The sequence below is a fragment of the Onthophagus taurus genome, chromosome 10, assembly GCF_036711975.1.
Source record: "Onthophagus taurus isolate NC chromosome 10, IU_Otau_3.0, whole genome shotgun sequence".
NCBI lineage: Eukaryota > Metazoa > Arthropoda > Insecta > Coleoptera > Scarabaeidae > Onthophagus > Onthophagus taurus.
In genome coordinates this window covers 1177878-1195990 of record NC_091975.1, presented here as the reverse complement: position 1 = coordinate 1195990, position 18113 = coordinate 1177878, and the positions used below count along the sequence as shown (strand labels likewise).

General features: G+C 31.1%; 3 protein-coding genes and 1 long non-coding RNA gene across 5 annotated transcripts in view; 2 read left to right on the top strand and 2 right to left on the bottom strand.

The window, feature by feature from the left end:
• The window catches only part of LOC111418381 (Zn finger homeodomain 1), a 265526-nt gene that overhangs the window by 81749 nt on the left and 165664 nt on the right, over nt 1–18113 (top strand). The gene's annotated exons all lie outside the window — the stretch shown is intronic.
• LOC139431590 (uncharacterized) overlaps nt 1–18113 on the top strand; it is a 125559-nt gene that overhangs the window by 52474 nt on the left and 54972 nt on the right. The window lies entirely within an intron of this gene.
• LOC111418428 (uncharacterized) lies at nt 1495–10003 on the bottom strand. The gene is made up of 7 exons (XM_023050972.2): nt 9804–10003; nt 9549–9746; nt 8365–9494; nt 8013–8190; nt 2903–3009; nt 1984–2851; nt 1495–1931 (listed from the first exon to the last, which is right to left on the bottom strand). The coding sequence occupies exons 1-7, from the start codon at nt 9994–9996 to the stop codon at nt 1582–1584; spliced, it is 3024 nt and encodes a 1007-aa protein (XP_022906740.2). The 5' UTR covers nt 9997–10003; the 3' UTR covers nt 1495–1581.
• LOC111418402 (cytochrome P450 4C1-like) lies at nt 14542–16477 on the bottom strand. The gene is made up of 5 exons (XM_023050946.2): nt 16250–16477; nt 15995–16192; nt 15670–15928; nt 14901–15622; nt 14542–14853 (listed from the first exon to the last, which is right to left on the bottom strand). Exons 1-5 carry the CDS (start codon nt 16416–16418, stop codon nt 14690–14692), a joined length of 1512 nt encoding a protein of 503 aa, XP_022906714.2. The 5' UTR covers nt 16419–16477; the 3' UTR covers nt 14542–14689.

The window sequence follows — 18113 nt, the reverse complement described above, 5'->3', positions numbered from 1 at the left end:
TGCAAAATTTACAAACACGGTCTTTTTTAGATTAAGAACAATACGATTTTGTTTGCACCAAGCATCAAATGATTCAACGGTATGCTTGACTTTAGAAGAAAGCATATCAGCATCATTCGACGCCAGGGCAATTGACGTGTCATCGGCATACATGACTATGTGGACATCGGAAAGATACTCAGAAAGGTCATTTATATACAATAGAAAAATTAATGGGCCCAAGATTGAGCCCTGGGGAACTCCCAGTCGAACATTAGATTCCGATGACTCCTGACCAGAGAGGACCACTTTTATTTTTCGTTCCTCCAGAAATGATTGAAGCCAATTTAAAATCGTGCCTCGCAAACCCAAAGCATACAATTTCTGCATGATGTACACTAGTGGCAGCGAATCAAACGCACGCGACATGTCGAAGAACAGACCCACAGCAAAATTACCTTTATCCAGGTTATCGTAGATGAACTCAATAAAATTCAATGACGCAGTCTCTGTAGACAGGCCCCGCCTAAAACCATGCTAACAGCATTACTAACAACATTGAACCTGTCCAGAGAACTCAAAATTCGCTCCGAGACGATGCTTTCAAATATCTTTGAAAAAGCGCTAGTTATCGCTATTGGTCTGAAATTGTTGACATTTGTAGGATCACCAGCCTTGAAAACTGGAATGACCCGAGAAATTTTCAGCGCCCCGGGAAAGATTCCAGAACAAACAGAAAAATTAAATACTTGCTTAAGGGGCTCGACCAGACGCTACATACTTAATTACACTCACACCGATGCCATCGCAACCCGTCGAGCGTACGTTTTTTAAGCGCTTGATGGCCGCTAGAATTTCTGCGGAGGATATAGTATACAAAAATATGCTATTGGGTACAGAGCTACCAACGGTGCAAGATACATTCCTCATCGGGTCATAAATCAACTCTACCTTCTCCTCAACAGATGTTGTGAAAAACTTTGAAAATGTTGAGCAGATCTGCGCAGTGTCGCTAATCATATATATCTTGTTAATATTAATTTTAGGTACTTGTGGCCATTATACAGGTGTTCCTGTAAGTCATGGCATAATTTTAATAGCGAATACTAGAGAAATACTCCTTTGTACCTTCTCTCCTATATTATTTTTATTTAAATGCGCGATCCTCCAGTTCGTCGTATTTGTGTTAGTCCATACATTTTGTTTTTGTTTCATTTTTTTTGCTTTCCCTTCTAAGGTGCCTTCTAAAGCTTCTTCCTTCGTCGCTGCAATTGTTCTGCTTATTCTGTCCATATCATCTGCATGTCCCAAAATTTGGACTGATTTGACAAATATTGTTTCTACTTCCAGCTCCCTAATTACTCTTGTATTCCTGCGTCTTTTGCAATGCTTTGTTCATTAGCACAGATTTCGTTCCCAACAACCTCTCTATAACAATTGCTGCTACATCCTCTTCTTTTTTCCTGTAAATTGATAAGTTAGGTTTTATGCAAATAATTTTATTACTACAAGAGATTAACTTAATTTAAAGCTATTTTATTTTGATCATCTATTTATTATCCTACTCATAAAGTACAAATTTAAACACAACAAAGATTCAATTTATTTTTTATTCGATCGCTTCTCCAAAGCAATATTAAGAGCCCCCTCCGGTCTTAAAATCAACTCAGCCACAATATTAATCGTTTCGAGAGTATCAACAGGAACAATCCTAAAATTTTTCAAAATTGACGCAAGCAAAGTTTTTTCTTCGTACATAGCAAACTTTTGCCCAATACAATTCCTCGGTCCAGCACTAAAAGGGACGTAAGCATAAGGATGGCGATTTTTGCAATTTTCTGGAAGAAATCGATCCGGATCGAATTTATCCGGATTAGGATAAATCTCCGGATTTCTATGAACGTGGTAAACGTTGATGTTGACTTCGGTTCCTTTAGGAATTTTAAATCCATCTAAAAAAGAAATGATTAAATTAGTTTGTTTTAATTATATTGATTTTAGAACCTAAAGTAATTTCTTCAGTTAAACATCTTGCAAAAAATGGTACACTTGGGTATAATCTCAAAGCTTCTTTAATGCAGCATTCTAAGTACTTCAAATCGTTTAATTCGGAGATCGTTTCAGGGGCTTTTTTGTCGCCCAAAACGGTATTTATTTCTTGATAGGCTTTCTCTTGGACATCTTGGTTTAACCCAAACAAAAATAAGCTCCAAGAAATTCCTGCCGTTGTCGTATCGTGCCCTTCAAACATAAAGGTATCAACTTCTGCTCGAATATCGATGTCATCTAACGAAGTTTCTAATAAAAGATCTAAAAATGATAATCGAGTTTTTTGGCTAAAATCGTTTTCTTCGATTTTAATCGGGTTTTCTTTGAGATGTTTCCTCCTATCTGAGATAACTTTATCGGTGAAGTTGTGCATGATGCTTAAGTTTTTGTAGAAATCTTTTCCATCTTTTAGATAAGGGTAAATCGGGGTTTGTTGGAGGATGCTTAATTGTCTTTTTAGGATTAATCCGGTTGTTTTATAAATAGCTTGGGTGTAAGGGCTATTTCTGTCAGATATTGCGTTTATGGGAACCCCCATCGCGGTTTCACAAATGATATCTAAAGTGCAATGAGTGATATAAGGGTAAACATCGAAACTTGTCCCATCAGCCACTTTATCTAAGTACTCAATGAGTAATTTGCTTTTTTCAACGAAAACGTTCATGAAATTCTCTAAAATTTTAAAATGGAAAGTTGGAGTGATCATTTTCCTTCTTTGTTGCCATTTCGCCCCATCACTAATCAATAACCCATCTCCTAACCATTCTTTTATTATCTTATACAAACTCCCTTTTTTAATGTGTACCGAACTATTCATGATCACCTAAAACAAAAATTTCGTTAAAAATTACCCCAAAATTATTACAAAAGTTACTTCGAAATGTTCTGGTGTTGCTATGTTAATTTCGTAATAAAATAAGTTGTACGTCCGAAAAAATGTACCATATTTCTTGGCGATTTCGGTAAAACGTCGAAAGATATCTAAAATTTAATCCAATTAATGAAACGTTTAAAGAATCGTATCTCAAGATCCAATTGAGATATCAAGATTTAATGTGCCATAAATAATTTGTTAATTTCCATAAACTTCGGTGATATGATTTTTTAAACCCAACTCGGCTTTCTAAATTTTTAGTTAAAATTAAAAAAATCGTATCTTAAGAACGCGATATCGTCCTATATTTATTTAGAATTAAATTATAAATAATTTTTGTTAGTAACATTATTCAAAATAATGACATTTTAGTTTCCCTGTGAATAGTACGGTTCATTCCATATCATGGAAATTCAGGATATATTGCTTCTATCAAAAAAATTTTCATACAATATTTGTTTAGAATATGATTTAAAATCGATTTCTGTAGTACAATTTTTTGATATATCCACCAGATGGGGCGCTATACTCTTATAGAAAACGGTAATTTTGAGGTTATCTTAATAATTAATGATCGTATCAAAAATTTTACGAATAATATTTATTTAGAATTAAATTATAAATAATTTTTGTTAGTAACATTATTCAAAATAATGAAATTTTAGTTTCCCTGTGAATAGTACGGTTCATTCCATATCATGGAAATTCAGGATATATTGCTTCTATCAAAAATTGTTTCATACAATATTTGTTTAGAATATGATTTAAAATCGATTTCTTTAGTACAATTTTTTGATATATCCACCAGATGGGGCTCTATACTCTTATAGAAAGCGATAATTTTGAGGTTATCTCAATAATTATTGATCGTATCAAAAAATTTTACGAACAATATTTATTTAGAATTAAATTATAAACAATTTTTGTTAATAACATATTTCAAAATAACGAAATTTTAGTTTCCCTGTGAATAGTACGGTTCATTCCATATCATGGAAATTCAGGATATATTGCTTCTATCAAAAATTGTTTCATACAATATTTGTTTAGAATATGATTTAAAATCGATTTCTTTAGTACAATTTTTTGATATATCCACCAGATGGGGCTCTATACTCTTATAGAAAACGATGATTTTGAGGTTATCTCAATAATTATTGATCGTATCAAAAAATTTTACGAATAATATTTATTTAGAATTAAATTATAAACAATTTTTGTTAGTAACATTATTCAAAATAATGAAATTTTAGTTTCCCTGTGAATAGTACGGTTCATTCCATATCATGGAAATTCAGGACATATTGCTTCTATCAAAAATTGTTTCATACAATATTTGTTTAGAATATGATTTAAAATCGATTTCTGTAGTACAATTTTTTGATATATCCACCAGATGGGGCTCTATACTCTTATAGAAAGTAATAATTTTGAGGTTGTCTCAATAATTATTGATCGTATCAAAAAATTTTACGAATAATATTTATTTAGAATCAAATTATAAATAATTTTTGTTAGTAACATTATTCAAAATAATGAAATTTTAGTTTCCCTGTGAATAGTACGGTTCATTCCATATCATGGAAATTCAGGATATATTGCTTCTATCAAAAAATGTTTCATACAATATTTGTTTAGAATATGATTTAAAATCGATTCCTTTAGTACAATTTTTTGATATATCCACCAGATGGGGCTCTATACTCTTATAGAAAACGATGATTTTGAGGTTATCTCAATAATTATTGATCGTATCAAAAAATTTTACGAATAATATTATTTAGAATTAAATTATAAATAATTTTTGTTAGTAACATTATTCAAAATAATGAAATTTTAGTTTCCCTGTGAATTAGTACGGTTCATTCCATATCATGGAAATTCAGGATATATTGCTTCTATCAAAAAATGTTTCATACAATATTTGTTTAGAATATGATTTAAAATCGATTTCTGTAGTACAATTTTTTGATATATCCACCAGATGGGGCTCTATACTCTTATAGAAAGCGATAATTTTGAGGTTATCTCAATAATTATTGATCGTATCAAAAAATTTTACGAATAATATTTATTTAGAATTAAATTATAAATAATTTTTGTTAGTAACATTATTCAAAATAATGAAATTTTAGTTTCCCTGTGAATAGTACGGTTCATTCCATATCATGGAAATTCAGGATATATTGCTTCTATCAAAAAAATTTTCATACAATATTTGTTTAGAATATGATTTAAAATCGATTTCTTTAGTACAATTTTTTGATATATCCACCAGGTGGGGCTCTATACTCTTATAGAAAACGGTAATTTTGAGGTTATCTCAATAATTATTGATCGTATCAAAAAATTTTACGAATAATATTTATTTAGAATTAAATTATAAATAATTTTTGTTAGTAACATTATTCAAAATAATGAAATTTTAGTTTCCCTGTGAATAGTACGGTTCATTCCATATCATGGAAATTCAGGATGTATTGCTTCTATCAAAAAATGGTTCATACAATATTTGTTTAGAATATGATTTAAAATCGATTTCTGTAGTACAATTTTTTGATATATCCACCAGATGGGGCTCTATACTCTTATAGAAAGCGATAATTTTGAGGTTATCTCAATAATTATTGATCGTATCAAAAAATTTTACGAATAATATTTATTTAGAATTAAATTATAAACAATTTTTGTTAGTAACATTATTCAAAATAATGAAATTTTAGTTTCCCTGTGAATAGTACGGTTCATTCCATATCATGGAAATTCAGGATATATTGCTTCTATCAAAAAATGTTTCATACAATATTTGTTTAGAATATGATTTAAAATCGATTTCTTTAGTACAATTTTTTGATATATCCACCAGGTGGGGCTCTATACTCTTATAGAAAGCGATAATTTTGAGGTTATCTCAATAATTATTGATCGTATCAAAAAATTTTACGAATAATATTTATTTAGAATTAAATTATAAATAATTTTTGTTAGTAACATTATTCAAAATAATGAAATTTTAGTTTCCCTGTGAATAGTACGGTTCATTCCATATCATGGACATTCAGGATATATTGCTTCTATCAAAAAATGTTTCATACAATATTTGTTTAGAATATGATTTAAAATCGATTTCTGTAGTACAATTTTTTGATATATCCACCAGATGGGGCTCTATACTCTTATAGAAAGTAATAATTTTGAGGTTGTCTCAATAATTATTGATCGTATCAAAAAATTTTACGAATAATATTTATTTAGAATCAAATTATAAATAATTTTTGTTAGTAACATTATTCAAAATAATGAAATTTTAGTTTCCCTGTGAATAGTACGGTTCATTCCATATCATGGAAATTCAGGATATATTGCTTCTATCAAAAAATGTTTCATACAATATTTGTTTAGAATATGATTTAAAATCGATTTCTTTAGTACAATTTTTTGATATATCCACCAGGTAGGGCTCTATACTCTTATAGAAAACGGTAATTTTGAGGTTATCTTAATAATTAATGATCGTATCAAACAATTTTACGAATAATATTTATTTAGAATTAAATTATAAATAATTTTTGTCAGTAACATTATTCAAAATAATGAAATTTTAGTTTCCCTGTGAATAGTACGGTTCATTCCATATCATGGAAATTCAGGATGTATTGCTTCTATCAAAAAATGGTTCATACAATATTTGTTTAGAATATGATTTAAAATCGATTTCTGTAGTACAATTTTTTAATATATCCACCAGATGGGGCTCTATACTCTTATAGAAAACGATGATTTTGAGGTTATCTCAATAATTATTGATCGTATCAAAAAATTTTACGAATAATATTTATTTAGAATTAAATTATAAATAATTTTTGTTAGTAACATTATTCAAAATAATGAAATTTTAGTTTCCCTGTGAATAGTACGGTTCATTCCATATCATGGAAATTCAGCATATATTGCTTCTATCAAAAAATGGTTCATACAATATTTGTTTAGAATATGATTTAAAATCGATTTCTTTAGTACAATTTTTTGATATATCCACCAGATGGGGCTCTATACTCTTATAGAAAACGATGATTTTGAGGTTATCTCAATAATTATTGATCGTATCAAAAAATTTTACGAATAATATTTATTTAGAATTAAATTATAAATAATTTTTGTTAGTAACGTTATTCAAAATAATGAAATTTTAGTTTCCCTGTGAATAGTACGGTTCATTCCATATCATGGAAATTCAGGATATATTGCTTCTATCAAAAAATGTTTCATACAATATTTGTTTAGAATATGATTTAAAATCGATTTCTGTAGTAGAATTTTTTGATATATCCACCAGATGGGGCTCTATACTCTTATAGAAAGCGATAATTTTGAGGTTATCTCAATAATTATTGATCGTATCAAAAAATTTTACGAATAATATTTATTTAAAATTAAATTATAAACAATTTTTGTTAATAACATTATTCAAAATAATGAAATTTTAGTTTCCCTGTGAATAGTATGGTTCATTCCATATCATGGAAATTCAGGATATATTGCTTCTATCAAAAAATGTTTCATACAATATTTGTTTAGAATATGATTTAAAATCGATTTCTTTAGTACAATTTTTTGATATATCCACCAGATGGGGCTCTATACTCTTATAGAAAGCGATAATTTTGAGGTTATCTCAATAATTATTGATCGTATCAAAAAATTGTACGAATAATATTTATTTAGAATTAAATTATAAATAATTTTTGTTAGTAACATTATTCAAAATAATGACATTTTAGTTTCCCTGTGAATAGTACGGTTCATTCCATATCATGGAAACTCAGGATATATTGCTTCTATCAAAAAATGTTTCATACAATATTTGTTTAGAATATGATTTAAAATCGATTTCTTTAGTACAATTTTTTGATATATCCACCAGATGGGGCTCTATACTCTTATAGAAAGCGATAATTTTGAGGTTATCTCAATAATTATTGATCGTATCAAAAAATTTTACGAATAATATTTATTTAGAATTAAATTATAAATAATTTTTGTTAATAACATTTTTCAAAATAACGAAATTTTAGTTTCCCTGTGAACAAAAATTACACAAATATCTTACCAGAACGTTTTACACCAAAAAATAAATACAAATTCCCTATAATCGGGTACGCTTTAGGCCCTCCGATTTTTTCCAAATGATAATAAATCTCTCTGTGTCGCTTTAAATACCTCAATAAACCCCAAACTATTAAAACAGCCAATAAACCAAAAACGTATTGCAACATTTTTATTTGATCCTAAGTTATTACCCGGTTGAAACTCACGATAGAACTGACTCATTTTAATTCGAGACAGTTATCTTAAGTGCACCAAGGTTAAAGATATCAGTCTTTATAAATTGCGTAATAACCAAGATGATTTAGCACGAATTTATCGCATTGCTTAAAATTAAATAGTATAAATTGACATTATCGTTTTTCTAATTTAATTCTAACACCTTGCTCAGGCCGCATAATAAGCTCAGCTAATTCGTTCACTTTTTCTTGCGAATCAAAAGCTGTAACTTTATAACTCTTCAAGATTGCTGCCAACATCGTTTTTTCTTCATAAATCGCAAATTTTTGTCCGATACAGTTTCTTGGTCCCGCACTAAATGGGATGTAGGCATAAGGATGGCGATTTTTGCAATTTTCTGGTAAAAACCTATCAGGGTCGAATCTCATGGGATCGGGGTAAATCTTTGGGTTTCTATGAACTTTGTGAATGTGTAGGATGCAATAAGCATTTTTAGGAATTTTGTACCCATCAACAACGACTTCTTCAGTCATTTTTCTTGATATTATTGGTACGCTTGGGTATACTCTTAAAGCTTCTTTGATGCAGCATTCTAAGTATTTCAAGTCGTTTAATTCTGAGATCGTTTCTGGGCATTTTTTGTCGCCTAAAACATCTTTGAGTTCTTCATAAACTTTGTCTTGAACTTCTTGATTATTTCCTATCAAAAATAAGCTCCAACAAATCCCAGCTGTTGTTGTATCATGCCCTTCAAACATAAAGGTGTCCACTTCTTCCCTTATGTCTTTATCAGGGATGGTTTCGTTGGAAGATAAAAGCAAATCTAAGAAAGATAATTTCTTTTTTGAATTAATAAAAGTATCCTCGGGAGATATTTTGTTTTGGGGGTTCTCTTTCAACATTTTTTGCCTCTCTGATATAACTTTGCTGGTGAATCCATGAAGAACCTTCAAATGGCTCCGGAATTTCCTCCCTTCAGGGAGTAAATAATAAAAATCTGAGTGATACCAAGGCGTGAACATCCTCTTAATGATCATCTCACTGCTTTTATACAAAGAATCAACGTATTTATTATCCTTGGTGTTCTCTAAGGCATTCGTTGTGACCCCCATTGCAGTTTCGCAAATTATATCCAAAGCACAATGAGTTATGTAAGGATAAACATCGAAAACTCTCCCATTCGCCTCCTTCTCCAAAACTTTAATTAATCTTTGACTCTTTTGGGAGAAAACATCCATGTAGTGCTCCAAAATTTTAAAATGAAAAGCTGGGGTTATTAATTTTCGACGTTGGAACCACTTGGCAGCTAAAAATAGATTAAAAATTAATTTTTTATCATTTCAAACGACCTAAACATTACCACTACTAATTAATAACCCATCGCCTAACCACGGCAAAATATAATCGTAAATTCTCCCCTTTGTGATTAATTTTGAGCTTTTTAAAACGATTTCCATGTGTTCGGGTTCCGTAAAATGAACCTCAGGGATGCGATTACTCCACGTTCTAAAAATTGGGCCATATTTGTCGATCGTTTCTTTAACCCTGTTAAACATATCTTAAAAAAAAATTAATTTATTTTATAACTTAGTAATTTTAGTAATATTTAATTTACCAGATCTTTTAGCTCCAAAAAATATTTGTAAAGTCCCAATAAACGGATAAGCTTTGGGTCCTTGAATTTTTTCGATGTGCTGGACGATTTCTTTGTGCCATTTCCAATAATTTTGGAGCGTCCATAACAAAATGATACCACCGATAGCTACGATATAATACATTTTTGTTCTTTTTGATGTGATGTAACACATGCGACTCTGATAAGCGACTGATTACAACGTGGGGATTCGCGTGCTTATAACTATCTCTAACGTGGACCTTGAGCCCACTTTTGATCGTTTTTGCAGTATCATTGCAATTATTAAGAAAGAAACTTGTGGGATGACTTAATATAAATTTATGTTGATTTTTAAAGTTCCAAAAACAAATCTAATTGCTATATTGCAATATCACTTCGAACCGGTTTCTGAAAAAGGTTGCAACATGGCATCCGTAACGTCAAACCTTTTATTAAAAGACGCACGGCAAAACCCGAAAATTTCTAGTGTTAGTTCTAATTTTAGTTTAATTCACACCGGCCGTGAAAGCCTTCGTACTTATAACAATATTGCTCTCTTGCACTTTTGCATTCAGACATTACATTACATTACATTACATTACATAGAATACCAACCAACCTTGCACCGCGACCCTAAGGATCTATTGTACCCCGATAGATATCGTTATCAAATTTCACCGTGCAGTCCAATGCTCTTAACGAACATTAATACCTTGCTCGGCGAAAGGTCATTCAGATCTTTTGAGGAGATAAACTGCGACCCAAAAATCGAGAATCTGATACGGTTAACGGTAAAACTCTGCTTCCTCCGCACATAGTCGGCATTCAACATCGTCGGCTAAACCCAACAAGTTGAGGTGTGCTTTTAATCGGCAGTGCCCAGTAAAAACACCCATTAGAACTTTTATGCTACTACGGGCAAGTCCTAAAATATTCCCGGGTCTCATTCCAGGAGAACTGGTCCACAGTAAGCGAAGTCTCTCTTCAGCCCACAGTCCAATCCTATATTTGGCCATCGCAAATGATACACCAACTGCTGGTTCCGGTCCCACAAACGCTTCAGCGCTGCCATCTCGTGCTAGCTTATCTGCCGCTTCATTGCCAGCAACACCAGAGTGACCCGGGACCCAGATCAGAGAGACTCTGTTATCACAACTCAGTGTGTTTAATGTTCTCTTACAATCATTAACCAGAGCCGACACCGTTTTCACGGCTTGCAGCGCCTGGAGAGCGGCTTGACTGTCTGAGAAAATTCGTACTGTCATGTTCTTCACCCCTCTTTCAAGAAGGATTTTAGCACCCATGTCAATAGCAAATACTTCCGCCTGGAATACAGTACAGGGTGTCCCAATTTCGATGTCCACATAGGCTATCTCCGAAACTAAAAGAGATAGAAAAAAAGTAGCTTACATGTCATGATCTCGTTTTTCGAGAAAATGCTAATGCCGAAAACTCCGAACAGCTATCGTCTTTTGTTTTCGCCCTATCGGCAAAAACTGAAAATTTTGCGAAAACGACATTCGCGAATATCTCACTTATTATCAAAGATGGAGTATTATAAATAAAACATTATATGGGCAATTTTTTACGAAGAATTCAGAGGCGTAGGTAGAATTTTTTTCCCATCTTTTATTTTCGAGATTTTAGACGTAACTTTATTTTTTTAAATGGAAACCATAGTTGGCTATGACTTAAAATAATTTGTTATTTTCTTCTGATAACAAATATATATAGTTTGTGGGGTATATTTCTTATAGTTATTGAATAATTAACAAAAATTCATTTTGTTCTATCTAAAACTAATGTATGTATTTAAAAGTTAATGTTGCTATGGTGATAACCATACATACTATGATGGAACATAATGTATCAATTTTTTTTGTTCTTTCTAAAACTATTGTATGTATTTAAAACTTAATGTTGTTATGGTGATAACAATGCCACGATGGAAAACATTGGGTACGTTCAGCAGGTGTCAACAGTTGAATTAAATCAGTCAGCTAGTTGTATGAGCTTTAATACAGCGGAACGAAATCGGCTGAACAAGCAATTGAGAATTAGCAGTTCAGCATAACCTAAAACTATGGCCAACAATAATATTTTTGAAAATTTTGTGTTATTACAAGACAAGTTAATGGATGATGATGTTGATTTTAAGGCTCATTTCATTTTATACAGTTCTGCCAGTTTTCAAAATTAAAGGGGAGAAACAAAAAATATTAATCCTAACCTAGAATTTCACAACCGCTGACAAACTAAGCGCAGATTACTTACGCTGAGATATTTACTAAACTGCTGCGTAACAGCGCTGACTTAGCATATCGTTCAGCCGCGACTGCTAATATAGCAACTTAACAGTTGACACCGGCTGAACGTGCCCATTGTTTCCAATTATTGCCAAAGTTTGTAGTAGTATTTAAAAATTCACTGACAACTCTGGCATTATGTGCTGGTGCTCCGTCATATTGAAAATATATCATTTGAGACTTATTTAATGGCAAATTGTCGACCAAAAGCACAATGTGCTGCCTTGATATATTGAGGTATTACCTGAGTTTAAGTTTTTATGGTAGATACTATATGCCAACATTCTATTATCTAAAAGGGCACACCATACATTGAACCCCAATCTTCTTTGAACACTCAGAGACTTCATTGGTCCAGATGACATTTTGAACAAACAGCAGATTATTTAATTTTTCTAAATATCATCTACAAAATTCTAATCTTAGATTGACATCTCCTGCACGTAAATAATGAGTTAGGCCCGCTTTGTATGGTTTATACATATTTTTCTTTCATATTCGGAAGCAGCGGTTTTTGGGTCAGACGTCTTGTTCAATTTCTCTGCAAGATGTTGATGGATTTATCGCAAGTGAAGCCAACACATTGACTTCATCCTCTTGCAGGCCATTTTGGTATTTTTTTGCACGTGGTTTGGGGATGGACCAAAAATCTATTAAATTTTCTGCTAACCGGCTGAAGGTTCTTACGTGCGGTTGTCTTCTTTCCGAATACCTTGTGAAATATAATTCCGCGGCTAACGTCGCATTCTTATCTGATAACATATAGCATTCCATCATGTTACATTTTTCATAATTTTCGAAATTCATTGTAAAGTTTTATTCAGTTTTGTTATATTTTGACACTTAACATGCGGGTGCATCGAACCAGCACATAATGCCAGAGATGTTATCGAATTTTTAAATACAAACTTAGGCAATTATTTGATACATTATGTTGCATCATAGTATGTATGGTTATCACCATAGCAACATTAACTTTTGACTACATACATTAGTTTTAGATAGAACAAAATGAATTTTTGTTAATTATTCAATAACTATAAGAAATATACCCCACAAACTATATATATTTGTTATCAGAAGAAAATAACAAATTATTTTAAGCCATAGCCAACTATGATTTCCATTTAAAAAAATAAAGTTACGTCTAAAATCTCGAAAATAAAAGATGGGAAAAAAATTCTACCTACGCCACTGAATTCTTCGTAAAAAGTTGCCCATATAATGTTTTATTTATAATACTCCATCTTTGATAATAAGTGAAATATTCGCGAATGTCGTTTTCACAAAATTTTCAGTTTTTGCCGATAGGACGAAAACAAAAGACGATAGCTGTTCGGAGTTTTCGGCATTAGCATTTTCTCAAAAAACGAGATCATGACAGGTAAGCTACTTTTTTTCTATCTCTTTTAGTTTCGGAGATAGCCTATGCGGACATCGAAATTGGGACACCCTGTACAGTACGTACCCAGGCTGTAGGCTTGCTTAATTCGAGGTGTCTGGCAGTATACTCCTGCTCCTACCCCTTCAGGCGTTTTTGATCCATCTGTGTACAAGCAAATGTCTGCCCGAACCAGAGAATTTTCATTTTCGATCCAGGACTGCCGCTCAGACAGTACAATCTGGTATCGAGCATTAATCACTGATAGTGATACCGCCAAATCTGACGGCATTGATAGCACAGTATCAGTGCTTATAATGTCTTCCGCAGCCCATTGGTAGGACATGTCGGAACAGTTTTGAGCATATTGCTTAAATCTGTAAATGGTTGTTCTAGCCACTTTCTCTATATGCAAATGCAGAGGAGATAGGCCAAGCAGAACCTCCATTGCTAGAGTTGGCGTTGTGCCTATCGCACCAGAGATTGCCAATCCAGCTACTCGTTGAATTCGTGAAAGTTTACTGATAACTGAAGTCTGTTGGACTTTCCTATACCAGGCTGCTGCTCCGTATGTGATCATAGGTCTAACCACAATCACATAGAGCCAGCCAGTACAGTCTTTCAGGGGTAAGACCCCAATTTTTTCCACAAAGACTGCGACAAGTCCACAAGGATAGTCTAGCTTTGTGTAAAACTCCCTGCAAATGTCCATTCCATGACAGGGTTTTGTCTAGGATTACTCCTAGATATTTGACTTCCTTTGAGAAAGGAATTTCTTCACCTTGGATAGTTGGGCGGATTAGTCCATCCAACTTTCGCTTCCTGGTGAAGGGCACAACAATTGTCTTTTGCGGGTTTATTGAGAGGTTCTCTCCCTTACACCAAGCGCAAATGGTATCTAGGGTCACCTGGAGGATTTTAGATATTCATTCAGACATATAGCTATCGAGAAAAATTCGAAACTATGAAAATTTGATGAATTTATTGTTTTTTCAAGATGTTGGTGGGTGACATCGGGGAATCTGAACTTGCTACAAAAAGCTTTTCGAACGAAAGTTGTAGCAAATTTTATTCATTATAATAAACCATAAACATGTTAATAAAAAGCTGTGTTCAATATTTTTTAAAAATATTTTTACAAATAACTCAATATTCTTTATTATTTTACACTTAAGATCATAAAAACTATTTAATTTCAATTATTTGTGTCTTTTTTCCAAACGAATTTTAAGTCCATTCTCAGGCCTCATAATAAGTTCAGCTAACTCATTAACGGTACTTTGTGAATCAATCGTTGTGATTTTATAAGACATCAAAATTGCAGATAAAATCGTTTTTTCTTCGTACATCGCAAATTTTTGCCCTAAAATAAGAGTTTAATTCTCTCTAATTCAAAAAATTAATTCTTACCAATGCAATTTCTTGGCCCAGCGCTGAAAGGAACGTAAGCATAGGGATGTCGTTTTGCGGCATTCTCAGGTAAAAATCGATCAGGATCGAATTTCATTGGATCCGGATAAATTTCTGGATCCCTATGAACTTTATAAATATGCAAGTTGCAATAAACACCTTTAGGAATTTTGTAACCATCGATTACGACATCTTCTGTGAGTTTTCTTGAAATGAATGGAACGCTGGGGTAAATTCTTAAAGCTTCTTTGATGCAACACTCCAAATATTTTAAGTTGCTTAAATCGCTGATTGATTCAGGGCACTTTTTATCACCCAGTATTTGTTTTAATTCCTCATAAACTTTATCTTGAACGTCTTGATTATTACCCAACAAAAATAAGCTCCAACAAATTCCTGCAGTTGTTGTATCATGCCCTTCAAACATAAAGGTGTCCACTTCTTCCCTGATATCTTTGTCTGGGATGGTTTCGTTGGCTGATAAGAGCAAATCGAGGAAAGATAACCGCTTTTTCGATGATGTTAACATATCATCGAAAGTTGGGTTTATTTTGTTATTTGGGTTTTGTTTTAAAAACTTTTTTCGATCTCCGATAACTTTGCTTGTAAATCCATGGAGAACGTTGAGGTGTTTTTGAAACTCTCTTCCTTCAGGGAATAAATAATAAAGATCCGATTGAAACCATGGGCTAAATCTTCGTCTTATTATTAATTCGCTAGCTCTATAAGAAACGATTATTATTAAAGGAATTTTCTTTTAATTAATTACCTGTATAACGAATCAACGTAAGAATTTCCTGTTACATCATCCATCGCGTTCACAGAAACCCCCATGGCCGTTTCACAAATTATATCCAAAGCACAATGAGTTATGTAAGGATAAATATCGAAAATTTCCCCATTTGACTTAGTTAGAAGGATATCAACGAGTTTTTTACTTTTTTCTAAAAAAACTTCCATGTAATGCTCTAAAATGCGAAAGTGAAAAGCTGGGGTGATCATTTTTCTTCGTTGGAACCATTTTGCACCTAAAATAGAGATTGTTTAACATTTTTGATTTTTTCTCAAAATAAGAAAAAAGGAAATTTCTTAACCAGAACTAATTAATAATCCATCTCCTAACCAAGGAAAAAGAAAACCATAAGTTATCCCTTTCTTAATTAAAGTTGAGCTTTTCATGATTATCTCGAAATATTCTGGTTTCATGATGTTGACTTCGGGTGATGATCTCGCCCACGTTCGATAAAGAGGTCCATATTGGGCTGATACATTTTTCAACGTTTTAAACGTTGCTTTAAAAAAAAATTTGATCAATTAAAAATAAATCAAAAAATTAAATCAATTTTTACCATTTCTTTTAACACCAATAAATACATGGAAAGTTCCGATGAATGGGTAAGCTTTCGGTCCAGGTAATTTATCAACATATTGCACAATTTCGCGATTATATTGTATACGATTTTTAATGAAATGTATTAAAATAGCAACAATTAACGCGATTACGATGTAATAATACATGGTTAGTTTAACTGAAGAGAATGAATAAAACTGAAAGTCTTACTCGAGTTTAAAGTGAATTTATAGCGATTGAGGTTGTACTTTGAACTGTTACCTTTTATGGTGCAATTAAGTATTAAATAACTACTTTCCCTTATTTTTTTTTTTGGTGTTGAGTTAACAATTAAAAATTTTATAAAATAAATCCTTTTTTTTTCTAAATAAGGAAATTTTAAGTATGGAAATTTCCAAAGTTACCTGCTAGGAATTTAAGCAATTCTATTTGTTGCTATTTTAAATTAATTACTATAACCTAATTGATTACCTTATCGTATTTACTCCATAACACTAACCTTTATGCAAATTAAGAAAAATAAGTGTCGATTAATTTTAAACATTCATACCTTAAAAACTTGAAGGTGTTTTGTAACGCGGTTTTTTTTATTGAAAAGAGAATGATTTTATTTATAAATTTTGATAATTTTATCATGATATCTTAAAACGGCGATTTATTACGATTTTTTTAAAAGTACTAAAAAAAGGTTTGTTCTAAAATATGCAAATGTGTTTAAAAAATTTTTTCTAAAAAACTAAAAGGTATTTTGCTTCTATTAAAAAGGTGAGACTTTTTGTATAATATCTGATAATTGCAAAATGATGTCTTAAGAATTCGATTTTTTATGATTTTTTTTTTAAATGATTGAATTAATTTAACCTCGAAAAGCGAAAAGAAATTGATTGATTTTAAAAGTTAATATATCAAAAACTAAAAGATAATTTGAAAAGCGGTCTTTTTCGTTGAAAAGGTTATGATTTTATTTATAAATGCTGATAATTTCATAATTATATCTTAAACTGGCGATTTATTACGATTTTTTTTTAAATACTAAATAACATTTTTATCTTAAACTATGCAAATGTGTTTACAAACTTTTTTCTAAAAAACTAAAAATTATTTCAAAAAACGATTTCTTCTATTAAAAAGATAAGACTTTTTTGCATAATTTCTGAAAATTGCAAAATGATATCTTAAGAATTCGATTTTTATGATTTTTTTTTTAAATGATTGAATTAATTTAACCTCGAAAAGCGAAAAGAAATTGATTGACTTTAAAAGTTGATATCTCAAAAACTAAAAGATATTTTGAAAAGCGGTCTTTTTCGTTGAAAAGATTATGATTTTATTTATAAATGCTGATAATTTCATAATTATATCTTAAAATGGCGATTTATTACGATTTTTTTTTAAATACTACACAACATTTTTATCCTAAACTATGCAAATGTGTTTACAAACTTTTTTCTAAAAAACAAAAAATTATTTCAAAAAACGATTTCTTCTATTAAAAAGATAAGACTTTTTTGTATAATTTCTGAAAATTGTAAAATGATATCTTAAGAATTCGATTTTTTATGATTTTTTTTTTAAATGATTGAATTAATTTAACCTCGAAAAGCGAAAAGAAATTGATTGACTTTAAAAGTTGATATCTCAAAAACTAAAAGATATTTTGAAAAGCGGTCTTTTTCGTTAAAAAGATTATGATTTTATTTATAAATGCTGATAATTTCATAATTATATCTTAAAATGGCGATTTATTACGATTTTTTTTTAAATACTACACAACATTTTTATCCTAAACTATGCAAATGTGTTTACAAACTTTTTTCTAAAAGACTAAAAATTATTTCAAAAAACGATTTCTTCTATTAAAA